The sequence below is a fragment of the Ceratotherium simum genome, chromosome 9, assembly GCF_057802395.1.
Source record: "Ceratotherium simum simum isolate JZ-2026a chromosome 9, ASM5780239v1, whole genome shotgun sequence".
NCBI classification, from domain to species: Eukaryota; Metazoa; Chordata; class Mammalia; order Perissodactyla; family Rhinocerotidae; genus Ceratotherium; species Ceratotherium simum.
This window is the reverse complement of record NC_141908.1, coordinates 64,268,209-64,295,193: the sequence shown is the minus strand read 5'-3', so window position 1 is coordinate 64,295,193 and position 26,985 is coordinate 64,268,209. Positions and strand designations below refer to the sequence as shown.

General features: G+C 38.5%; 1 protein-coding gene across 1 annotated transcript; it reads right to left on the bottom strand.

Moving 5' to 3' along the window:
* On the bottom strand, window positions 1-21,813 carry ZC3H15 (zinc finger CCCH-type containing 15). The gene is made up of 10 exons (XM_004426710.3): window positions 21,623-21,813; window positions 13,504-13,605; window positions 8,534-8,645; window positions 7,718-7,870; window positions 6,880-6,971; window positions 5,503-5,685; window positions 4,008-4,154; window positions 3,740-3,841; window positions 2,844-2,967; window positions 1-826 (listed from the first exon to the last, which is right to left on the bottom strand). The coding sequence occupies exons 1-10, from the start codon at window positions 21,695-21,697 to the stop codon at window positions 636-638; spliced, it is 1,281 nt and encodes a 426-aa protein (XP_004426767.1). The 5' UTR covers window positions 21,698-21,813; the 3' UTR covers window positions 1-635.
* Window positions 21,814-26,985: the final 5,172 nt, after the last annotated feature.

Here is a 26,985-nt window from a genome sequence, read left to right as displayed (position 1 = left end):
TTTGGATTTTAATGTATGATGGTCTTTATTTACAACTTTATTGGCAAAAAAGAAGGTGAAAAAGTTTAAAACAGTTTAACACAGGGCATTGCAGCTGATCCTGTCAGATTAAAGAAGTTTCATTTTATATGTCCATCTAATTGTCCAAAGACAAACAATACTGAATCTGCATATGCAGTTTCCTTTATGAAGGACAGTGCTCATATTTTAGGCAGTCTTTTAAACATATGAATACAAAGGAAATGAAATCACTCATTAAAAACTGCATTAAATGAAGGATATTTTAAACTTAAATTTATGTTGTCCTTGTAATAACACATGCCCAATGAAAATCAAAAGTTGGAAAAGCAGTTACACTTCCTACTTGAGTGGACAGTTACAGCAATCAATCATCTTCTGCAATGACCATTATATTTTCAACTTATCATGAACTACTCTGAACTTACTATGAGATGCAGCCAAAGTCAGAAGACAAGATGTAGGGAGAATATTCCTTTTTTGGAGGAGAGTAAGCCCTCCAGAATCAGCAAGGGAAATAAACATCCTGCTGAAGAATTCTAGGTGGAAAAAAAATTAATGTAGTCTATTTCAACTCATGCTGAGCCAGCTTAACTTTTTCATTGACTTGTTTGGTGTCATTCTTCTAAATCAAGTGTGTTTAATTCTTCTTCTAGTTCATCCAAATCTTCCCCAGTAAAAAGATTTTCATCAACAGGAACAGCATCGATGGCTCCATTTTCCTGTCCCTCCCCTTCAATGTCCTCTTCCAAATCACTTCTTTCACCATTTTCAGCCCTACCTCCAGAAGCTTCACTTAATTTGTTTTCTAAAAATAAAAATGAAATCAATAAGGCCTAGAAACACAAAACACTATTCCATTAATGACTGACAGTCACAGACTGATACTACACTTCCTCTTTTCCTTTTTTCATGAAAATCTCCCCTAAGATTACTCCAACAAGGACTGATCTTTCTTTTTCTGAGCTGATTTGTACCAATTTCCTATACCTAGTATAAAGCATGTCTTTTACTGCAGACATCTGACGCTTAATGGCTGACACATTTGAGGGCAAGATTTCTCTCATACAACCTTGTGTTCCCTACATGATCTAGCAATTACGTTTTTAAACAGTCAACTCCACATATTTTGTCTGAATGAATGGTTAGGGAATCTAAAAATGCTTATGATTAAGCAGCTACTCAGCTTTTGGTTTTGCAAATAGTAGTTAAATCACACAGTCGTAATGCTGTAAATGAGCGTCAACCCAGAAACATTTCATCTTGTCATCAAATTGTGAAAAAAGAACCTAGGGCTACGCAGCTACTTTTCCTTACAGGATATAAGCTACTGAGGAAATAAAACGCTGCCTTTCCTTGTTCAATGACACCGATATTTACACAATTTTCTTTGTCATAATAGTTTATAACATTGTGAAATTTTAGTTGTACATTATTGTTTGTCAGTCACCATATAAATGTATCCCTTCACCCCTTGTGCCCACCTCCCAAACTCCTTCCCGCGGTAACCAACAAACTGTTCTCTCTGTCCGTGTGTTATAGTTTATCTTCCACATATGAGTGAAATCATGCGGTGTCTGTCCACAAAGACAATTTTTAAAAGCCTAATTTAGATTTTTGCTATTTCAAACATTTCTGATGACAAGTCTTGGGGATTACAACCTCTGAAGTACTTAGTTATGCCTACTGTCACCAAAGCCCTACTTTGAAAAGGAGTAAATTAGTCTGCAGATTGGCGTTAAGATAAAAGTCTGAGCATTCTCAGATCTCAGGAGGGCAGGCCAGTTTTTCAAGTTATAACTTGTATTCCTTTATTGTAAAAATAAGGTGTAGCTTTTTCTCTCTCAACTTTTGCCTTGATTAGTGCACTTTCTACCTTTTCTTCTCACGGCAACCAAGCCAAACTTTTACTTCTCTGTTCAAATTCCTCACTCAAGGCACAATTAGATATAACTATATCAACGACCCTTATTTCCCAAATACAACCAGCCAGCCCTCCCTCCATTCTCACTCTTAACTGAACTCATTATTTATACTTCCAGATCTTGCTTCTATAACTAATATCCTTTCATCTTCAATTTTTGCTCCTCTCCCAGATCCTTTTATTCTAGCCTACAGATATATTTAGATTTCCCATATCCTAAAAAGCCCTTCCTATGACCGTTTCTCCCCCTCAAAGGTCATAAGACTGAGTGGTCTGTACTCATTTTTCTCCTCATTCTTCATATCACTGCAGTCCCAAGGAAAACTGGTACCCTATACCTACAACTCTTTTCCTAACTGCAACTAAAAAATTATTTCTAATTCTCAGCCTACTTGATTTTTTTGAAACTCTTCTTTCTTAATTTTTCTCTGTCCTTCTCAGTGTCTTTCCCAAGCTTTTCCTCTTTTGACTAAAAACACTGATGTTTTGCAGTGTGTTCTAGAATGTTCTCATCCTACGTATTGTGCCTGGGTGAGTTCATTCACTCAGCTACCAATGCAGATGACTTTCAAACCTTTTTCTCTTGCGAATGTCTACACAGTATCCTAGACAATGCCACTTTTGATAACCAAAATATCTCAAAGTCATGAGATCCCAAACTGAATTCAGTAGCTATGTCCCCAAACTCCTTTTCGTCCCCTTCTAGTTTCAGTTAATGACTTCAATATTCACCCAGCCACCCATTTCTACAGCTTCCACTACTCACTACTTTTATAAACAGCCAAACTACACATTTATGTTGCCAGTGTGGTATGTGCAGGCATCTAAGTTTGCCAAGCCTGGTCTAACTCCTTTGGACAGCTTCCTAGTTCTAGAATTACACAAAAGTTATCATACTTACCATCTTTTTCTGAAGTATATGTGCTGAATCTTTCAAGACTGGCTACAGTAATACCTGTCTCATCTACATCTCTTGGGATGTACAGGCTTAAATCTATGTCATTTACGCTCACTGAATCATCAACCTTTAAAAACATACAAAAAAGAAAGTTGTTACTAACAAAAACAGTTTTCATAAATTACTTGCCTTTTACTTTTGACGTTTAATGAAACAAAATTACTACTGATGCCAAGTGAAAACAAATGATTGACTATTGCCAAAATTTACTTCTTTTTCTAAACTTCTTGAAAAAAGAATAGCAATGGTATATTTGAAGTTTCTTCCTCTGACATCACACTTTTACATATAGAGTATGATATTTTTATCTTTCAACTCAAAGAAGTCAGAATTTTATGATAACCAAACAAAAAATGAAGAGTCAGCTATCCGCTATTACTAAATTTGCCTACAACCAAATGATTGCTATCTGCTGTTGTCTCCTGCTCCCTACTCTGTACTATTTAGTGTCTCTGTCCTATGATTTTTTTTTAGTATAAAATATTAAACAAAAAAATCTTTTTTCTTTCAGAGGGAGAATAAAACACATACTTTTTACAGCTAACATATATAAGTACTTAATTATATACCAGGCACTGACCTAAGTTCTATAAAGAACTATAAATAAATACAAATTATTAACTAATTTAATTCTCACAAGTACCCTGTGATGTAGGGATTATCACTATCTCTGTATTATGGACGAGGGTGGAGGCCTAGAGTGTAGGTAATGTCCTGGGTTACAGTCAGGATTTGAATTGAGGTCCCAGAGTTGGTACTCTCAACCTTGCTGCTCTGTTGTGACTCTATTGTTTCTCTCAATCAATACGAGGAGATGAGGTTCCAAAGCCTCCTCTTACCTCATCACCACCTGTTCCCTGGGTGTAACGGGTATCATCTGCTTCCTCATCATCATCATTAACCAGTTCAGGACGAAATTCAAACACCTCACGACCACTGATCTATTCAGATACACAAATATATAAACTCAGAAGAAAATTTCAACATTTTTTGGTCACAGATTTTAGACATACACATGATTAAATAAGGATAAAATCTTGCTTGACACAGAAATTATAAAATGAAAGAAAGCACACAGGAATCTATTTGGGTGAGTTTGGGACATACCACTAATGCTTTCCCTGCTTTGAAGTCTGCTTTCCTTCTTTCCATATCTTGCTCAAGTTTATCAATCTTTTCTTGTCTTTTCCTTTTCTTCCAAGCAAGAAAAGATTCTAGAGTGATTTTGGTAACATTTGGACCTAGGGCAGAACGCTGTAAAGATAAAAGAGTTAACTCTTCCCTCCTCAGTCACCTATAATAGCATTTAACAGTTTTCTCTTAATGCAATTAAGTCCTTGCCTATGACTGTTATAAAGACATTAAAGGCAGAATAAACTGATTTATTTTTATTTTACACGGCAATGAGCAAAATGAGTGTCCAGAGATACAAACATTATAAAATATATTATTCTGAGCTAGATTTCTTTTCAAAATTGAAGGTGAGTAAAACTTATCATGAGAAATTGTTTTAACTTAAGTCAATTGCTGAAAACAGTAAATATGAAAAGCACCATGACAATATCCAAGTTTCATTTGTGTTCCTCAAGAGATGAGCAAAAAACTAAGCAAAAAACACTACCTGCTTCTTAGGGCCAATAATCAAGTAATAAACATATAGAAAAAATATGTACTGAACTTCTGCCAGGTAGTCTGTGTTAAATGCTTTACACACATATGCTAACACATCGATCTCCACAAATAAGCAAACAGACGGTGATGGAAAATTTACCAAAGATTAACAACTAATATGTGGTAGAACCAGGATACAAATAATCCTAAATATACCTGATTCCAAAGCCTACATTTTCTATTATACTATATTGCCTCCTGTCTGAGACACCAAACAATATGTCCATTTAAGAATATTTATAATCCCATTAGACATTTACATTTAGATTATCCAAGACAAGGCAAAATGCATACAGTTTGAAATACATAATCCTAAAACTAGTATTTCCAATAATCTCAACATTTTTGTGTCACTCCCAAGAGCCATATCTGCTAACTCAGCAACCCTATTTGCTAACTCATAGAATAAAACTCTTGTGCTAAGCCAGCACTGAGTAGCTGAAGATTCTCTTCAATGAGACTCATTCCCCTCTATCAGCAGATCAACTGTTTTGAGTCCACGGATGATAATACAACACATAACTGAAAAACTGTAGCGGAGTTGTCTCCTTCCATATATGTTAATGATTAGTAAAACTGTGAAAAAATAAGATATCCGGGAAAACATCTAAAACTTCAAGTTCAATCTGAAAACTGACTAAGCATTTTAATGAACTGATATACTAGTATATCAACCTTATGGAAACAATTTATTTGATAAGCCAGTGGTTAGTACTTAAAAATTATTTCACAATTCTAAAATTAATGTTATGATTATGGCTAGGTTTACACTTTAGACATACAAGAATAATTAAAGAGTAAGGAAACTTTGGGAAAAGGTCTTATTTTTCCTTTCATAACAACATGCTATTGCCCCCAAGTGGTAAATACTAGAATTTCACAATAAATACTGCTTAGTTTTTTTTATGGCAGGAAAAAGATAACTAGTTACCTCTCTTTCAATTAGATCTTCTAATGAAATTTCATCTTCTTTCTCTTCTTTCTTTTTATCTTTTTTCAATACAAATCCAGGAGGAAGTGCATGACGATACATGCAAACATCACCTCCTCCAGGGCATACCCAAAACCAGCCATATTTATTGTTTTCAATAGCTTCAAGGAAATGCTTGCACACCTACAGAGAAAATATTATTCACAAGTACTAGCTCAGCGTACTTCACTTCCACAGTAAATTCTTATGTATACTGAACAGTACATTCTTATTCACATCCGAGGCTAACCACTTATGTACAGAGCACTGTTTGTACAGAAATGCACACATAAATTAATCTTAAAATACTTAATACAACGGTAAATTCCCTTAAGAGAGGATCTATATAAAATTTCTATTTTCGACATTGTTCTAAATTCCGAATTATACAAAAAGAACTTGCTTCAGTTTAACCTTTGTAAATGTAATCTGAAAGTCTGATTTTTAAATAAGAGAAAATATAAATGGTTATAAAAAATAAAACCAATGATTTTGTTTTGGTTGGATCTTTCATAAAAACTAATCACACGCAGTAATGATAATAAACACTATTTGAATTACCTGAAATTACAGACAATTTCTTGCATCTAAAAAGGGAGCAAGGTCCAAAAGAAATACAAAACATGTATTCAAAACATGAATGCGTGCAAGATACAACTGTATTGAAGCCTGAGGTAATAAACTTTGCAAATAAGAAAGAAAAATTAACTAATAAACAATATTCTTTTCCTGAAAAAAATACAATAGATGTAAGTAAAACTAGTATTTAGAATTATTCTAGCATAGCAAGGTTCTTCCCTGTAACTACACTACAGAGAAATATGTGGACATGAATGCAGGGTCTGAGAAATAAGGGACCAAGTTTTAAAAGTACATTTCCTGAAATACTAAGGGCCTTATCTACCAAAAACTCATTTTGCAATTCATATGTAACAATATTTTCACCTTTGTGATTTAAAAAGTCTACCATTAAAATAGAATAAGTTCTTAAATTAAGAGGGTTAGTTTCACACTTCTCCTTCGATTCATTTTGCACAAAAAATAAGGAAAGAATTCTTATTTGAATATGTGATTGTGTTCATATTTGAGAAAGTAAGATCATTTCAGAAAACAGCGTCTGAAGGACTTCAGGTTTTCAAAGGCTACTTCTGAACAAGAATCTAATTTTGTACCACTTACACTCCTAAATTCCAAAAACAAAGCTCGATGCTCCTTATCTTTATAAAAAGATCCAATAACTTAAAGAATAATCCAGTAGAAAATACCAGCAAATACCTTGCCACATAATTCTCCCTAATGATAAATATCACAGCAACTCAATTCAAGAAAAGGACATACTATTTGAGTTTTTGGTTTTTTCTTTTCCGCCTCACCGTGCTTCTTGTTCACTACTTCCTCCAGTTTTTTTTCATCCCAATTATCCATAGTATCTAAATAAAAAGAGATATGAAGACTAGATACTGTAATTTTTTTCTACGGTTCCCAAAACAAATTGCATATCTCCTTAGACAAGAAAGCTGTATTATAAGACTTATGACCTAACACATTTTCTTTAATATATCAAAGGTAGAGATAAACATTGTTATAAGATTATTCACTAAATTCCTCAGTAGTTTAGGCAAATAAGAAGGTAACACTACTGGGAGCTGGCCCAGTGGTGTAGTGGTTAAGTTCACATGCTCTGCTTCAGCGGCCCAGGGTTCTCAGGTTTGGATCCTGGGTGTGGACCTATGCACTGCTTAACAAGCCATGCTGTGGCAGGCATCCCACATATAAAATAGAGGAAGATGGTCACAGATGTTAGTCCAGGGCCAATCTTCCTCAGCTAAAAGAGGAGGACTGGCAACCGATGTTAGCTCAGGGCTAATCTTCCTCACCAAAAAACAGCCACAAAAAACAAAAAACAAAAAACAAAACAAAAACAAACAAAAAAAAGAAGGGTAATACTGGAAGAATGGATGAGAGAGAAATCTGAAATAAGTCACTGGTTTTAAAACATCTTCATTTACTGAATTAAAGGGCATAACGTGGTTAAGTTCACATTTTATGAAAAATAACAATTATTCTTTACAAACTACTAAGGTTTGTCCTACTAAGATTGAAATATTCTTCAAGCTACTAAATATCTTCATAACCACACACCAAAAGTAGTAGATATTTACTTTTAAAAAGATACCTTTTTCAAGTTCCTCATCTCTTGCATCAATGTAAACGCTTCGCTTTTCACACTTTCTCTCCAGAGTCAAGTCATGAGAGAACTTACACTTGTCTCCTTTAGTACACTGTCCTTGCTTGAAGAATGCACATACCACAGATTTGGGATCTGCACCTATGTTAAATGGCATTTGGTATTCATATTACAATCTGCCAGATCATAAAGTATAGCTTCTATCTGAGATGTAATCACTTTTGGTTAATTTGTTATTTTCCATTCACTAACATGAGAGGAAAATACCACTTATAGGTGATTAGTAAGACATTTCTTTAAGTTCTTTCTATAGCACTTTATATCTATTTTTGTTTCTTTTATTCTTACCCAAAAAGGGGGCGGGGGTGGGAAATCAAACAAACACATAGGTTATTCCACAGTTTCTTGTCTAGCTGGAGTAAATGAGGCAGGAGGCAAAAGAGAAACACAAACAGAGGTACAGTGCCAAGAGTTTCATACATACAGTTTATACAACCATAGGTCTGCCTTGGCTACCACCAAAGATTGGTTATTATAATCAACTAGTAGGCTAAATTCTTAATTTTACCTTAAGTGGGGGGCTAATGGCTGGAGTTACAGGTGTACAATGACATAGCTGTGCACATATACAGAGGGACCATAAGAAAAGTCGTTAATATAGATAATTTTGACAAAGGGAGTATCATTTTCATAGCAGACACAGTTGGCTTATAATCTGAAGAAGATATACATTGAAACAAATTAAGAGTTTTTAAACATGAATAACATTTGATAAAAACAACACTTTTGAAATTTAAAGTTTACCTTTACTTATTTTTTGAGCAGCAACTACAGGTTTGAACAGTTCATTTAGCTCTTGCAATTCTTTCTTCTTATCATCTTTCTTCAATTTCTTTTCAGCTTCACTTTGTGCTACCTATAATATTCCCAGGTATAATACGTAAATTTGATGTCACATAATAGTTTTCACTATATAGTAATATATATAATATCACTAACATAACAAAGATATCTGCATATTTACATGTATATAGTCCTTACCTCTTAATATCAGTGGTACAATCGCCTATCAGTATATAATAAATGGTGTGGTTAAACTATTAAACAGAATTGCTAAATCTTGTAGCAGCTGATTTTTTAAAAAAATCTATAAATGGTACCACGCCAAGTTAAAAGTATATTCAAAAGCATACAGTGAGAAGCATTTATCAAGCACTTGCTACATGCCCAGCGTTTTTAGCAAATGGTTCTCACCTGGGATTTTCTTCTTGTGACAACAACCTACTCCCCAGAAACACGTGGGTGTGTTCTGAAGGTCAGAGATGCAAACATCCTGAAATGTGCAGTCCCACACAATAAAGAACTGTACCACCCAAAATACCTACAGTACCCTTGTGGAAAAACACTGGGCTAGGTGAATGTGGGAGATTAAGCAATACAACAAAACAAAACAAACATGACATATGACATAGTTCCAAGCATATGATTTACATACCTAATATGATTAGAGGATTCATCCAAACATTTATATGTCAGGTCCTATGTTAGATGACAGGGAATACAAAGATGAAAAGACAAAGATGCTTATTTAAAGAAACTCAGAATCTAGTGGGAAGACAGACATGTCAACAACTATAATATAATACATGGTGCTCTGGGAACAAGGAATGCCTATATGCCTAAGAAAATTTGACTGAGCTAATTAATACTTTATGGATGAATCCTTCTGACGGGCAAGAAAAGGAATGCAGAGAGAGCCAGCCACCGCAAAGATACAGGGACCAAAAGGAAAAAGGTATGAAAAACACCAACGAGAAGTTTGGTATGTATCAGTAGGTGACAGGATAAGACTCAAGGGTTTAAAATAAGCCTGGGACACAATCAGATTGTACTCTACAAAGATCACGACGGCAACTTTGTAAAGGGTGGACTAGTAGGAGCCCAAGAATGAAGGCAAGGAAAATTAGGAGGCTAATGCCATTGCTGCAGGCAAGAAAATACAAAAGCTTAAAAGACGTATTAGTAGCAAGGATGGAGAAAAGGGGAGAGAGAGCTGTTAAGGAGATAGAATTGTGACTGACTGGGCATGAAGTATAAGGGAGAGGGAACAATCTAGGACTATCATATGTATGGTTAGTGCTGTTAAACAAGACAGGGAATACAGGAGGAACAGGTTTCAGGGTAGGAGGTGGAGATGAGCTCAATTTTAGACATACAGTCATGTGTTGCTTAGCGATGGGAATATGTTCTGAGAAATGTGCTGCTAGAAGATTTCATCGTTGTGCAAACATCATAGAGTGTACTTACACAAACCTAGATGGTACAGCCTACTACACACTTGGGCTATATGGTACTAATCTTGTGGGATCACCATTGTATATGCGGTCTGTCAATGACTGAAACATCGTTATGTGGTGCACGACTGTACTGAGTACAAGATGCTTTACAGAGCATCTGGGTGGAGCTACTTAGAAGGCAGCTGGACATGGATCTTGATTCCTAGAGAGAGAGTCTGTTTCTCTTTTTTGAGGAAGGTTATCCCTGAGCTAACATCTGTTGCCAATCCTCCTCTTTTTTGCTGAAGAAGATTAGCCCTGGGTTAACATCCGTGCCCATCTTCCTCTACTTTATATGGGACACCGCCACAGCATGGCTTGATAATCAGTACGTAGGTCTGCGCCCGGGATCCAAACCTGCAAACCCCAGGCCGCCAAAGCGGAGAACACGAACTTAACCGCTATACCACCAGGCCGGCCCGAGAGGGTCTGTTTGGAGATAAAGATTTTAGAAATAGCAGCTTACAGATTATAATTGATTAAAACTTCGGGTATATATGTGATTACTCAAGAACAGCAAAAAAAGGTTGTGACAAGAGCAGAGCACAGTCCTCTGAAGAATACCAAAATGAAAGGAGCCAACAGAATCTAAAAAGCCCACTAAAGGGACCAAGAAACATCAAACAAATAGATAGAAATCTAGGACAAAAAAGTATTCAAGGAAGAGGCAATTTTAGGAAGGGAATAGCCCAATGCTATGTTAAGGTTAAAGACATTCCAAATCCTGGCTCTGATCATGTGGTGGATATGTTTAAACAGAAAAATGAGAAAAAATTTTTAAAAAGAAAAAACTTAAGTCACTTTATTTTTAATAAAAGTATTCTTTGCTCATTAGGCCTGACTCATACATGTGTGGGGCCCAGAGCAAGAGTACAATGGAGGCCCACAAATCATTTTTATAAATGTTTATAAGTTAGAAATCAAATTAATGTTAAATAAAATATGGCTTGTATCTCTACTTGACAAATACACCTTATGATCTGGAAGGACAGGTTCAAATTTAAAATGCTCAAGTTCCATGGAGTTCCACTCTGGAGCAAGGCAGTAAAGCAAGAGTCAATCCTGACTCCTCCTCTTCCCACCCTGAGTTTCATCCCACCATGTGTGTGCAAGGAAGTGGAAGGTGCGGGGGAGGACACAATATGGATCCAGGCTCTGTCCACACTCCTAGCATACATCCTCCCTTTGACTACTTCAGGCATATTGGCAGCGCAGTATACCCTAACATGGACATGGGGAAACATGACTTTTGCAGGGCCTGAGCTGTTGAGTGGCGGGGTGGTGCACACTCTGGGTGGGCACATCCCCTTGGCCTCACTGACTCCTTGCCTGTGGGGAGAGCTATGTCTGGAGGAGAAAACAGAGTAGGGTCGCCCTCCACAGCACAAGGCCTAGGGTGGGGCACCTCTTGCCCAGATCTAACAGTAGGACTGCTGCTCATTTCCAATGTTAAGTATGGTGGTTAGGCACCTCATGTTCGCAGATAAAAGCCCAGGTACCCAAGGAATTATCAAAAATATAATACTGAATATACTGTCAAACCTAACTACCACCACAAATCTTATGGCTTTCTTAAGTCTATAAAATCTGAAACTACCAGTCAATATACTTCCCACTAGAAGAAAAAGTAAAGGGAGGAGGTAGAGGATTGGAAAAGGAGATAATGGAAGAACGTGAATTCTTCTTACACACCTTGTATTACCCCAGAAGATTACATTATCTTCTCATTTAATCACCATAGGAACCCCACAAGGGTTAACTGCCCTTCCACTATACAGATAAAGACCAGTGTTGCTAAATAATTTAGGATCATGCAACAAATAAGATAGGGGGACTCATACCTAAGTTGATCTGACTGCAAGGCCTGAGCGTGCATTTTTATTAAACCAGGCTACTAAGTTAGCAGCATGGAAGATGAATAGTTTTTGGCTCTAGAATCAAGCTGCGTCTAAGAAAAAGAAAGTGCTGGAAGCTCTAATTTGCAGACAGCATGAGTGAGAGAAATTTCTTTCAGATAGGGGTTAACTATCTCACGAATATATAATATTTCTGATAATATCAGATGGAAAAAAAGTTTCCAAAAGTTAAGGAAAAGCAGATAAGGTGGTGAAAAAAGTACTTTTTAAAGTACTTTTATCCATGTCTATAAAATCTTAAACTTAAGAAAGTGAAAGATCTATAGAACCTGAAGAAAATGGGGCTGATTTTTTTGGGATGACTTGCCAATGGATAAAATAATTTCAAAATTCATATGGAAGAATAAATGCCTAAGAACAGCCAAGAAAAACAGCAAAAGAGTAACATTTCAGGGAAAGGACTTGCCTTAGTAGCTAACAGAACATGTTACTAGGCCACTATAACCAAGATCAATGTGATACTGGTCTAGGGACGGACAATAAATAGAATAGAAAAGAGAATCCAGAAATAGATCTTAACATATTTGGGACTTTAATATATGTCAATAGTGGTATTTCAATTCAGTAGGATAAAACAATGCTGGTATAAGTGGTTATTCACTTGCAAGAAAATAAACTTAGTGACATATAAAATAAATTTATATGACAAATTAATGACTGAAAATGAAATAATTAGAAAAAAAATCTAGGAAAAACATGCATAGTCTAGTGGCAGGGGATACCTGTTAACCACATAAAAGAAAAGCCAGATATATCTGACACGACAAAAACTAAATATTGTTGTACAGCAAAGTATAACAGAAACATCACAAATTATCTGTAATGCAGACAAAAGGTGTCTTTCACAAGCTGACAATAAAAAGACAAATAACCAAAAAAGCAAAGGATTTGAATAGGCAAGTCAGAGAAGAACAAACCCAAACAGCCAACAAGCATATGAAAAGATACTCAAAGTCACTAGTAGTAAGGGAAACAAAATAAAAATGAGGTATTACTTAATACTTATCAGATGGAAGAACATTAAACAGAACTTTAGTATCTATAACTCATGCACTGCAAATGAAAATGTGAAGTATTACAATCTCTTGGGAAAATGACTGGGCAAATTTATTAAAATCAGAAATCCATTTCCCTTGATCTAGAAATGTGACACCAGATAATTTATGCCACAGAAATAAAAGCACAAACACATGTAAGAACATATGTACAAGGATATTTTTTGTAGAAATGTTCTTAGTGTTAGAAAGCTGGAAACAAAGTAATCATTTACAAATAGTGAAATGGAGGTATACAGTACCTCGACATTATAGAACAGTATGCAGCCATTAGAATAAACTAGAGCTATATAAAATGGCTTGGAGGAATATCTAAGAGGTACTGCTGAGTAACCATGGCAAGATGCAGAAAAGTTACAGAGTAGGATTCCATTTTGAAATACAATTATAATACCAAATATTTTTATCTGTTAACAGATGCTGTATTACATCCATATGAAGAAAATGCAGAAATTTAAGTTACTTACCTGACGTGGATTTTGTTGACCAAATTTGACTTGATGAGTGACAGCCTTGATAAACTTCTGTTGCTTTGCTCCTTTCTTATTCTTTAGACCAAAAGTTTTGTCCTAAAGGAGAAAGAGTATAGAAATATATTACTAACTTAATTTCTCACCTATTTTTTTTAAAATATCTAAAAATCATTCTTTCTTATGCTATACAGCATGCATCTAGCCATCTATACACTAAACATCAAGTCAAGGCAACAAATAACCCCAAAACATCACTCAGGACTCTTTACAATTCAATACATACAACTATCATCATTAAACCTGTTACTCTATGATGCTTTTTTCCAAAGTGTATTTTGAAACATCAGTTCTACAGGATATGCAGAGTTGTTATACTAGGATAAGAAGTCCCATAGCTAAATAAGTTTGGGAAAACGCTTGGTTAACAGGGCTTTTTATTCTTAAGCTCCAGATATCCTAGAGCCTTGACCAGAGGGGATACAGTATGCAACAATTCCAAATCTTATCTTACCTCAGAACACATTTTCCTTGGGGTATCCTGAGGGATTACGTACTATTGAACACATTCTGGGGAATACTGCGTAAGAAGATACATTAAGTTCTGGACTGGTTTTTTGCACGTGTGTGTGTATGTGTGAGGGGGGTCCGTAGTGGGTTGACTAGCATGCCCCCAAAATTCATGTCTACTTGGAAACTCAGAATGTGACTTTATTTGGAAACAGATCTTTGCAGATGTAATAAGTTATGATGAGGTCACGTCGGATTAGGGTAGGCCCTAAATCCAATGACTGGTATCTTTATAAGAAGAGACGAAAGGACACACAGACACAGAGAAGGCAACGTGAAGAAACAGGCAGAGATTAGAGTGATGCAGCTACGAAGCCAAGGAATGCCAAAGACTGCTGGAAGCCACCAGAAAGCAGGAAGAGGCACGGAAGGATTCTTCCCTAGAGCCTTTAGAGGGAGCATGGCCCCACCTAAATACCTTGATTTCAGACTTCTAGCCTCCACACCTGTGAGAGAATAAATGTCTGTTGTTTTAAGTCACCCAGTTTGTCGTAATTTGCTACGGCATCCCTAGAATATTAATACAGGAGGCTTGACTAGTGGGCTTCACCCTAAGGTGAATGGGTGGGAAAGCTGTCAGGAAAGCACCAAATACTGGTGTATGAAGTTTTTCTTTCTGTCTTTTCTGTTTCTCTGGAGAAGGATCCTTTAGCTGGGAGAGCAATAAGCCTGGCTAAAGGACTCGAGAAGAGAGCAGTTGGAAGAGGGTGCTCCTTAGTTACTGCACAGGCTCCTTAATGGCCATTTTCAGGCACGCATTTTAACCGCCTTCCCACCTCCTTTGTGCATAGAGTTCCAAAAGTAGAGACGCCTCTTGATTTATTCTTCCCCCCTCCTGTTTTTTGCAGGGGTAATCATCTGGCTGAGTGGTAGTAGATAAGAACTATCAGCTACTTCTACACTGTTAAGCCCCCAGTTTTCAGCCTCTCTCCTTCTGCACTACCTCTCCTTCTGCACTAGTGCCTCCCATATTTGAGCTTTTCCAGAATTTTGCAGAGCAAATCGACTTGCTTCTTAATAGCAGACTCCTTGGGGCAACTCAGGCCTGACTGCTTTGCTCTACTAAGCCAGTTACCAAGTCATCCAGCCACTATCAATCTTCATTTATTGAAGTTCAACATTATAGATGTCTCCTAATTTACACAACTTTCTAAAGTCGCCTGAGACCCTCTGAGAGGCATTTAGTCTGAAATAAGTGGCCATTTTAAAGTCTTTGTTTTGGTACTATTTCTAAGGGAAGGGACAAAGTAATGGGAAGAATATTATAGGTACAGAATACTTATATACCTATGTGGAAATGGAAAACAGTATTGATAGGATGTGTATTCGAAAACATCTAACACAACATAATTTTACAGTATCTCAAACCAATAAAATAGAACTTTCAATGTTCTTAAGATTGCAAGGTTCAAGAAAGTTTAGTTCTAAAAGATTATTTCTCATTGGGAACTATCTCTTTATTCACTGCATCTATATCCATCCATATACCAAAACTTCACTTTCTCCTACTTAAATGCCTATCTCACATTTTAATATCCCATCATATTAAAAAATTCTACATGAAGTTTCTATAGCTTATGCATATTAAAAAAAGGTAGTAAGAGGCACATACAAGCTGAAATTCTCTGCACTGAGTTTTTTTATGGTTGGCTTCCCTCGTTTTTAAAGAGAAGAGAGTCTAACACTCAATCCAATTAGGAAAAAAGAGGGTCAAGGGAAATGTGACATATGGAGAGAAATGATCATATGTAGCAACCAGGTGTGAAATGCTATACAGTCGTCCCTTGGTATCCTCAGGGGATGGTTCCAGGACTCCTGCAGACACCAAAATCAAAATCCATGAATGCTCAAGTCCCTTACATAAAATGGCATACTATTTGCATATAACCTACAGACATCCTCCCGTATACTTTAAATCATCTCTAGATTACTTATAACACCTAATACAATGTAAATGATATGTAAATAGTTGTTATACTGTATTGTTTAGGGAATAATGAGAAGAAAAAAATGTACAGGTTCAGTGCAGATGCAACCATCACAGGCCTTTACAGGCCTTTCGACCTGCGGACATGGAGGGCCAACTGTACTTTCCTTTTACAAAATGTGAGCTTTCACGGGAGGGATGGAAAACTCTAGACAAAAAATATTATTAGGATCAAAGTGCAACAGCATCTACATATGCCTCGCCAGAGACGAGTATGCCCCCTATGGAACCATAGAGAAGAAGCAACCTATGAATAAACAAGGCCAAATAGCAAGGTAGATACTGATATATGAAGACTCAGGAAAGAGAAAGGTCCTCTAAGAGAACCTGGCCAGCTAGAAAAAAAGTACTCATGACAACAGCTTCTGATAAAGGTGTATAAGCTCCAGATCCCAGAAGAAAAACAGTTTTTCAGGTTTAATTACACTGCTTTAGCACATAACTACCCAGTCTAAAGAGATAATGAATGAGTTATGTTTTGCAAGTCTCTAATTAGGTTAAAGCTCAGAAATTATTTTTTCCACAGAGATGGGGATACTTATTTATCTAGCATTCACTAAACACAAACTTCTAACTATATACTTTATTGAATCCTCTTAACAATCCTATAATATACTATTATCTCACTCTGTAAATGTGGATATAGAAACCAAGAAATGTTCAACAATTCTTTTGAAGTAACATTGCTAATAAAGTGTAAAAATTTAAGAATATAAGCTCTGGAGTCAGACTGCTCAAATTGTAATCCCCAACAGAACTGGGAAAATTACCTTCTTTGCCACAGTTTTCTTATTTGTAAACTGGGATTCACTCTAACCTCTTAGGGTTGTTGTGAAAGTTAAAAGATTTACTACAGAAAGACAGTGGTTAATAGCAAAGACTTTGGAGCCAGGCTTTCTGGGTTTGAATTCTGGCTCTGCCACTTGCCAGTTTAGTAATCTTGAGCAAGTTATTTAACCACTGTGCCTCTTTCCTCAATTGTCAAAAGGGTAATAATAGTTATCTCACTGAGAGAATTAAAGGAGCTGTGTAAATTTATCATTTCCCCAAACACTGAGAACTGTGTCTGGCCCAGTAAGTGCTAACTATTAAGTGACAGAGATAATACTTGTACCAAGTATATTTGACTCCAAGGAAAGTCCTTATTCTTTCCACCATGAAAAACTACTTCCGAGAGAAATCTAGTCAGGTTATTGGGCCAGCTGGTACACAAAAAGCTTTCTGAATACCACATTGTGGATCTGGGATACCAACAGTGCCTCTTGAAAATAGGATGGTTTGCAATTTGGAATACTTCAAAAAGGTCTTCTTCCCTTTTTCTGGAATTTAAGATAGACCCTTACCTAAAAATTGACCTGGATTTCGGGGTGGGGGGGTTATGAGGCAGGAAGACTGGAGGCTATAATCAACCCCAAATCGTGGTTAAAAATAAAACTAGGGAAATACTGACCCTAATTGGATTAATAAGGTTAGGTTATAAGAAAGGAACTGTGTGTGTGTGTGTGTTTCAGACTTGGGAAACTGAATACCAAAGGAGTTTAGAAAACAGGCAGTAACTCTAAGAAAAGGATGGCTCCCTGAGGCTCCAAGTGCCGTGCACTCAGTGAATTCCAGACATCACTTAAAACTGATCCTTTCTCCCCCTGCCACCCTTAAGAGATCCTTTCTCCCCCTGCCACCCTTAAGAAATCATGCTTTTTTTATAGGCCAGCCTCCACTCCTTAAATAAGATGTCTGAAAAAAGGAAGGAGGAGAGGGGACAGGTCAATAATCAATAGTGCTCCAAGATAACCAGGGTCTATCTTTTGGGACACTAGGGTAAACAGAGGTTGGCACTGTTGTACCTCATCACTTTCCCCTCACATGCACTGTCTAATATATTTTTGTTGTCCATCCATGCAATGGATATTCTTCAGCTGGTTAATGCAGCTTCAAGTAATCAACACCTGACCTTGGCTGAAGTTTTTCATTGGCAATCAATCATTTCTCTGGCTCCATCCTTTACACACCCAGATCCCGTCTCTATTACTACTTCCTTGCTGCTACAAGTCTTAGCAAGACATCCTTTATTTGCTTGCCCTAAACCCAAAGATTATTTCCCCCTTTCCATAATCAAACTTTCTATTTCTCAAAACTGATTTCAGTTTATTAAATTTTAGCTATAAGAAAGCAAATAGTATATGCCATTTGGGACATTTGTGTCTAATAGAATTATAACCCTTTTTGATATACTCACTTTAGAAAGAAAATACTTAATGCAAATGAATTCATGACATTTTGGGGAGTTCAAAGAGGGAAAGAAAAAAATGCAGGCAATATAATGAAATTATTTCAAGTAGAAAGTAAGCACTGTATAGACAGTGCAGTTCAGTTAGATTATTTTTCCTAACTAGTTCTTACTTAGAATATTAATAACAGCTACCATTTATTGAATATATGTGTCAAGAATTTTATATGTTATCTCATTTAACCCACAGCTCTGTAATATAGGAATTGGCTCCATTTTGCTGATGAGAAACTGTGGTTCAGGTAGGTTCTGTAACTTGCCTAAAACTACATTTCGAAATTTTAATTTGAAACATGGGATGCAAACTCAGGTCCATCTGACCCCAAAGCTGGTGCTTCTTTCATTAAATTAGACAGCCTCTCATGCCTCTTTTTACTCCCTTTCCTTAGAGTTCTCAAAAGCTACATGTTACTGTTGTTTTCCTATAGTAAGTGCCTATGGTGGTGGCAGTGTGAGCAACAGAGGTACAGAAGAGGGGACAGGTAGGTAGGGCAATCCCTTATTTTAGCTTGTCCAAAAGTGCTGCTTAAAAGTATATATTCTACTTAACTATCAATTTTTGACCAACTTGCAATTTCAGGTCATATTTCTATTAAACCTTCCAAAATTAACCAGACTCTGAAATAAATATTAGTCTTTACATGTAAAAATAGATTATAAAGAAATATTTTCCTACAAAAATTGTGTGTCATAGAGATCAGTAACCAGTATGAACCATGATTCAATTACATTCATTGTGAGTTTGTCATAAAATATATTTAACTATGGCTTTTAAATGCTTTGGTAAAAAAATCCTTTCTAGTAACTGAAATTGTACAAATTTATACAAAAATTGATGAAAGTGCTGTTCTGGATCAAACTTGACTCAGGAGCTGGGAGCTAAGCCTGCTGTACCTCTCCTTAACTCCTTGCAATAGCCACTGAGACATGCTATGGCTTTAGGAGGATTAAAAAAACAAAAAGTCACCTATAGTATTGAATAAAGTGGAATACACTGTTTCCTAACCAGGCTGGATAACAGAATATTCTCTATAAATCTAGTTTCAGAAGAAACGATATAACACCGTAATTCACAATATTGTTGTACCTCTCCAGTGGTACCAAGTATCCATGCAGCACACTTGAGGCTGCAAAACCTTACCACCATTAAAAAAAAAAGCACACACCATATATGTTAAATGTGAGGGGAAAAAACAGGCTTAATTTCACCACTCTGTTAGGACATTTTTTCTCAGTTAAAGAATGCAGTTGTCTTATTTTGCATTTTTCTTTGGCAAAGTCTTCATTAAAGAAACTAAAATTGCTTTCTTTTTATCTTAAAAATTACCTTGTAACAAGATGAATGGAGCCATAATATACCTATCATTATATACCAAGTCATAAATAACTTGCAAGTACAATTCACTAAAACTAAAATATCAGTCCTACTAATTAAAAATAAAACAATTGCATACAGTTAAAGCTCAATAATGCATAAACTGTACTTTAAATTGTCATATAACATTTAATTTCACATATATATCAGAGTTTTACTTTGCATCAGGTCTACCACATTAATTCACTGTCAGTAAAGGAAACTGACAAGTAAAATGTCATCCCTAAAATGCCCTTGGTTTACACAGCACTGAATGCCATCAGATTACCATCCCCAGGGATCTACCCAAGTGCCAAGAGTCCAGACTGTTCAAAAAGGTGACAGCAGACACAAGTGTGAAGACAACAATCATTCTGTTTTTAAATTTCTAGCTATGCTACTTCATGACAGTTCTAACCAGTGCAAATTGGCACTAAGAATACAGGTTCTGGCCGGCCCCGTGGCTTAGTGGTTAAGTGCGTGCGCTCCGATGCTGGCGGCCCCGGTTCGATCCTGGGCACGCGCCGACGCACCGCTTCTCCAGCCATGCTGAGGCCACGTCCCACATGCAGCAACTAGAAGGATGTGCAGCTATGACATACAACTATCTACTGGGGCTTTGGGGGAAAAAATAAATAAATAAAATTATTAAAAAAATTATAAAAAAAAAAAAGAATACAGGTTCTGCTTCAGAGTTGGAACTTGGCCAAGGCTACTAGAATTCTTCATAAGCATGTTAGTTAAGTCAAATCAGCAACTTTAAAAATTACGTGAAAACTGACAAAGACAAGATCGGATTAGCTTTATACAACGAAGCCCTGAGGGCTTTCATTGCTATTTTTCAAGGCTATAAATACCAAATATTAAAAACAATAATAATTTATAAACATACATCTCATTTCAAAACACCCAACAGGCATTCTGGTCCCGTTCTAATGAAAAGTAACTATTCCGCAAAAGACTGTCCATTATTCAGATATACCTTTTGCAGGAAAATGGTCATGGCTTTTTCCAATTACATCCAGAGCACACGAAAAACTATTTAATTATGAGAAGGATTAATAGCAGGAATCGAGGGAAGAAATATATCATTGGGGGCTATACGATACATTTATGTATTCTCAGATATGGATCACTCTCTTAAAGAAACTCATTGACACTCGTTGGAAGACAAATATAAAACATTTAAGAACGTCAATAGCGTTTCTCGGCCATTAAAGGGTTACAGGCTCAAACACTAAACGTATGTACATACGTATAAAGACACACAGAAACACATATATATATAACAGATTCGGACACGGCAATTAACACAGGTAGCGGCACCGAAATCTAATCTCTCTTAAAGCGTTATTAATTCAGAATATACGTATCAAGCGCTTTGTACAAGACGGTGGGCTGCAACCTGCAAGAAACCTGCACTCTTTACGGAACTTGAAACAGTTTAGAGATGGATCGAAAAAGCCAAGAAGCAGTAATATGTTGGCTTGAAAGAAGTAACTACTACTCCCAGGTGATGGGGTAAAAAAAAAAAAAAAAAGCAACACAAAGGTTCGTCATAAGCAGGCCTTCCAGAGAGTCTGGCCTGAGCCCGTGCAGCGTTTTCTTAAACACAAGCCTAGAAACGTCTTCAATTTTGAGGACTAACGGAGGACAGAACCCTGTGGCGGGCACCGGGTGGTCGGTGAAAGCGGGCGTGCGGGCGGAGAAGCAAAGGCTGGGTGCGGGGGCGCCAGCAGCGTCACTGTAGCGATGAGTGGCAGCGAGCATCATCAGGGGACTGGAGAAGGGGCAGTGGGCCACCCAGAGCCAAAGGGAGAGACACGTGGCCCCGGAAAACGCGAGCAGGAACCGCGGAACCGGGAGGCTGCTCCCCTAAGGGCTCGCGGCGTGAGTGGGGGAGGGGGCGGCTACTCACTTCGATAATCTTTTCCTTCTTTTTCTGCTCCGCCTTTTTGCTGCCCCCGGCCTGAGCCTGTTTCTTCGGGGGCATTGCGGAGACAGGTGGCACCTGCCAGACTTAAGCGCAGCTGGACACCGTCAGGCGATCCGACCCCGCGGCAGGAGGAGGAAGACGCGGGCCGCCGTCACCCCGCACCGCACGGAAAGCTAGTCGCTCACTCGCCGCCCAAACGCGGCCTTTGCGACAGGTCGCTGCCGCAGAGCATTGTGGGTAGCGAGGAGCGGCGCCCGGAAGCGGAGCTGCGTGTGCGCGTCTGCCGCGGCCGGCCAGGAGGGGGCAGGGACGGGACGTGGGAAAGTGAGTGTGCGTCACACGTGATGTTCACCTGGCGTTTTGTAGGTCGCGGCAGGCCAGAGGATGAACGTGGGGGAGCGGCTGGGAGCCTACTGCGCTCGTGTCTTTCCTACGCGTCCTCTTTCGCGGAGGATGGGCGGGTCCTTTTGTCTGTTTTCGTCTCGGGTGGAGGCTTGTCCTTCCCGTCCTTCCTGTCCCATCCCCATCCTGAGTGACAGCTGAGCAGCCGCAGCAACTCAAGGCTGCTTGGAGGGCAGGGTATCCAGGTACCTTCTTCCCGTGCCCTGGTAGGGCAGGGCTTGGCCGGCCGGCGAGTGCAGTGTGCTTTAGGTTCCTGCGAGGGTATATGAAGAAACGGAAAAAATTTCGTTTGAGGAGCGCCAGGGATGGCGTCCCAGAGAAGAAGGCACTGGAACTCCTTTGGCGTACTGTATTTATCAAGTCATTTTCAAATTTTAGGAAAGTGTCTAGGTGATTCCTAGAAACTGTTTTGTGATGTGAAATGAACCAAACCTAGTTTGAGGGTGGAGAGCACATCTCCACAGCTTTTGTTAAGTGCTTAATAAGTCCAGAAACGACTTGGCACATTGCACACATTATTTCATTTAGTTACACAACTAAGATGGGACATGGAGGTAGGAGTTGTTACTGTTAACATTTTATGAATGAAACACAGAAAGGAAGAAATGTGCCCAAGGTTATGTTAAAGGCTGAGCCAGGGCTTCCAGCTTTGGCAGTCTGACTTTCAAGTCTAAATGCCCATCACTAACCTTACAAAAGTAGATCTTGTTTGAGAAGGTACTTGATGAAGGAATGAATGGGGCCCATTAATGTTTGTACAAACCAAATGTAAAAATGTACAATGCTTGGCTGTTACTTTTGTTCCATGATTATTGTTTAAACTGTTTCTGTTAGGAAGGATTGTGGAGCCAAGAAGCATCTTTCTAGATGAGTTTTAAATCTTTTTCATTAATTTGCATAAGGAGAAAACTGCAAGTCACCTTAATTAGTGCAATTGATTATTTGCTTGGTAACTTTCTACATATGATAATGCCAAAGAATCCCAAGTATGTATGTGTGTATGTATATGCTTCATCTGGGCTCCTATCCCAGGTTGATGGACTCCCCTGTCTTTTGCTTACTTATTTACTTCCTTGTTTATCTTTTGTTATTTTATTTATTTATTTTTTTGCTGTGGAAGATTTGCCCTAAGCTAACGTCTGCTGCCAGTCTTCCTCTTTTTGTATGTGAGCCACTGCCATAGCATGGCCACTGACAGTTGAGTGGTGTAGGTCCACGCCTGGGAACTGAACCTCGGCCACCGAAGCAGAGGGCGCAGAACTTAACCAGTAGGCCACCGGGGCTGGCCCTATCTTTTGTTATTTTGTAGTTGTTCTTGTCAGAGAACTGAGGGACCCAGCCTGCTTCCCTCCTTACTCAGTGTTAAGTCTGTTTGATTCTTTGAGGATCCTCTCCTTTACTGTGGGGGTGGAACGTAGTTGCCTTAACTTCTTCTTTATAGTGCACCCAGAGGGGGGCTTTGGGCCTTTTTTTTTTTTTTTGGTGAGGAAGATTGTCCCTGAGCTAACATCTGTGCCAGTCTTGCTCTATTTTTTGTATGTGGGGTGCCTGCCACAGCATGGCTTAATGAGCAGTGTGTAGGCTGTGCTTAGGAGCTGAACCTGTGAACCCCTAGCCGCCAAAGCAGAGTGCATGGACTTAACTGCTGTGCCACCAGGCACAGCTCTATTTTTTGTATGTGGGGTGCCTGCCACAGCATGGCTTAATGAGCAGTGTGTAGGCTGTGCTTAGGAGCTGAACCTGTGAACCCCTAGCCGCCAAAGCAGAGTGCATGGACTTAATTGCTGTGCCACCAGGCCAGCAGCAAGGTGGTTTGTTTTTTTGAAGAATTTTATTGGTAATCATTCTTATGAAACCAATGAATTATAAGTAACAAATATGGGGAAATTATAAGGAATCTAGAATCTCATAAGTTATAATAGTGCCCAAAGGTTTGTAGTTCTTAGCACCCTTCTACTATCACCCAGGGAAGTCCCTAAAAATTTTCCATGTCTAATGCTTTGTTTTATTTTTCTTGTTGTTGTTTTGTTTTATTTATTTTTTTATTCTTTATCTCCCCAAAGTCCCAGTTGTATATCTTAGTTGTAGGTCCTTCTAGTCCTTCCATGTGGGATGCTGCCTCAGCATGGCTTAACGAGTGGTGAGTAGGTCTGCGCCCAGAATCTGAAGCTGTGAACCTTGGGCTGCTGAAGCGGAGCTTGAGAACTTAACCGCTCTACCCCTGGGCTGGTCCCTCTAATGCTTTGTCTTTAAGTTGTGCTTACTTATAGGAATCAAGGCAGAACAATGACCGGTGGCCAGGTGGCAGAACCAGTCCAAACCAGAAAGGTCCAAGATGGCGATGGGGTGCCATGCGCAAAAGGAAATGTGTGCAAGAGGTGCCCTGTGCAAGAAGGGAAGATCTGCTTGTGCCCCAAATGCCCCTGCCCAGAGTGATGATGTGGAGACCCCTCCCTCTTCACGTCACATAAGAACCCTGCTCACCTTCCCTTTGGGGAGAAGGTGTTCTAGAGCACGAGCTCTGCGTGTCCTCCATTCTTGATCAATGAATAGTGTTCTGCTGTGCTATTCCAAATCCCTCTCCTTCTATCGTGTGGGGGGCCCTCTGGGGAAAAGGACTCACTTGTCGGTCACCAGTCCCTTAGGGCTTGGTAACACTACCTCTGACCTTTGCTTTTGTTTCTGCTCTGAAGTTGTGATGTTGGTAGAGAAAAAAGATCTTTTCCTTGCCTCACGTGAAAAATATACTTTTTTTTGTGTGTGTGTGAGGAAGATCAGCCCTGAGCTAACATCTGCCAATCCTCCTCTTTTTTTTGCTGAGGAAGACTGGCCCTGGGCTAACATCTGTGCCCATCTTCCTCTACTTTATATGGGACGCTGCCACAGCATGGCTTGACAAGCAGTGTGTCAGCGCGCACCCAGGATCCGAACCAGTGAACCCCAGGCCGCCGCATCGGAGCATGAGCACTTAACCGCTTGCACCACTGGGCGGGCCCCTACTTTTCTAAATGTAGTGCCTGCTCTGATAGCCCTCTCCCCTCATAGTCATTTTTTTTTGTAGATTGTAAATGTTTAACTCATTGAATTCACTGTTGTCTAAAATAAGGTAATTGCTTGTTTGTGGTCTCCAGTATAAATAGAAGCAGTATTAGGAATTCTATACCTTCTACTCTACTGCTTTATGATTCAAACTAAGCTTCCACAAAACAGAGTTTAAAGGTGTAGTCCAGGGTTTACAAATTCAAATGACCCAGGAAGCAGGAGTATAAACGTGGGCATCAGGCTCATCCTGAAATACATTAAGGACGAGAGTCAAATCTGAGGTAAATGCCCACCATAAAAGAGCTCAAAAAAAAAAAAAACTGCCAAACCTGCCTGGTTAATTTGGTAGACAGACTGTGGATTTACTACCTTGAAAGTCCGTTACCATAGCTGTACATCTTTAGAAGACATCAGAACATATTTCTTAGACCTGAGTCTCTAGGCAGTAGGAGATTTGGTACTAAGGTAGCAATTATTTGTTTGCTACCCAGCATCAGAAAGTCCTTCCTGACTATATTTAACAGCACTGAATTGTATACTTGAAAGTTGCTAAGACAGTAGATCTTTAAAGTTCACACACACACGTAATTATGTGAGATGATGGACGTGTTAACTTTATTGTAATCATTTTGCTGTATATATGTAATCAAATCATCACATTGCACACTTTAAAGTTACAGAATGTTATATGTTAATTGTGTGTCAATAAAGCTGGGGGGAAAAAACAATGGAGATCGAAGATCCAAAACAAAACAAAAAAACAAAGGCCCTTACTGTGTGTGTGGGAGAGTTTACCCATTATGTTAAAATCCCCACTTTAGAATTAAAGGAGGGAGTTTCTCCCTTTCCTTTATCCCACAGAACCAGATCCTAGGTACATAACTTAGGGTTTGGCAGGCAGATTCTTCCTGCCATCTCCTCCCTATGTCTAAAGTTTTTAATCTCAAGGCAATGAGACAAAGATTTAGGAAGACTTCAGGAGTTCTTCTGGGCATTAGAAGAATACACGGATTACAAGTGCAGCAGTGGTAGAATAGTGGCAGCGTCTGCACTAGACTTCAATTACGTTCTTTACCGTTATCTTTTGCTGCTTTTGTTTTTCTAGCCTGGTTTTCCAGGCTTCCAAGATTCTGAATTTCCTAAGATTTCCAGGATGCCTTAGATACTGTGAGCAATATTTCTAATAAATTCCTTTTTTACTTAAGTTAGGCTTGATATTAATTGTTCGCAACTGAGGGCTCTGTTATGGGATAAATTTTGTCCCTTCTTCCCCCAAATTCATATGTGGAAGCACTAATCTCTGGTACCTCAGAATGTGATTAAGTTAAAATTAGGCTGTCAGAGTTGGCTATAATCCAATCCAGCTGGTGACCTTATAAGAAGAAATTTGGACACACAAAGAGACAGTAGAAGTGCCTGCCACATGAGGACACAGCAAGAAAACAGCCATCTGCAAGCCAAGGAGAGAGGCATCAGAAGAAACCAGCCCTGCCGACACCTTCACTTGGACCTCTAGCCTCCAGAACTATAAGAATATAAATTTCTGTTGTTTAAGCCACCAGGTGTGATATTTTGTTACAGCAGCCCTAGCAAACTAATATAGACCCTGACTAATAAAGGACAAACTAGGCTGTGGGTGTTGCTATTCTGGTGAGCAGAGGAAAGGCTACTAATTTATCTAAATAAATTCTTGTCATAAAGATAAGACTAATTTGGCCATGTAAGTTGCTGATCCATTTTATGGGTTGAGGCAGTACATAATAGAAAGTGCTTTGATTTAAATATTGAATGCTTCAAAATGCTCCTGACATGTAGGTAGTTTCTTTTAAGAAAATTTTTTTGGGCTGGCCCTGTGGCTTAGTGGTTAAGTGCACATGCTCCGCTACTGGCGGCCCGGGTTC

What these genes read in the sequence shown, in the direction of transcription:
- ZC3H15 (XM_004426710.3), bottom strand. Translation starts at nt 21,697, where the DNA reads ATGCCCCCGAAGAAACAGGCTCAGGCCGGGGGCAGCAAAAAGGCGGAG. An exon ending in TGCTCAAAAAATAAGTAAAG is followed by an intron (nt 7,871 to 8,533) that starts GTAAACTTTAAA and finishes CATTTAACATAG; the next exon opens with GTGCAGATCCCAAATCTGTG. An exon ending in AGATGAGGAACTTGAAAAAG is followed by an intron (nt 6,972 to 7,717) that starts GTATCTTTTTAA and finishes CTTTTTATTTAG; the next exon opens with ATACTATGGATAATTGGGAT.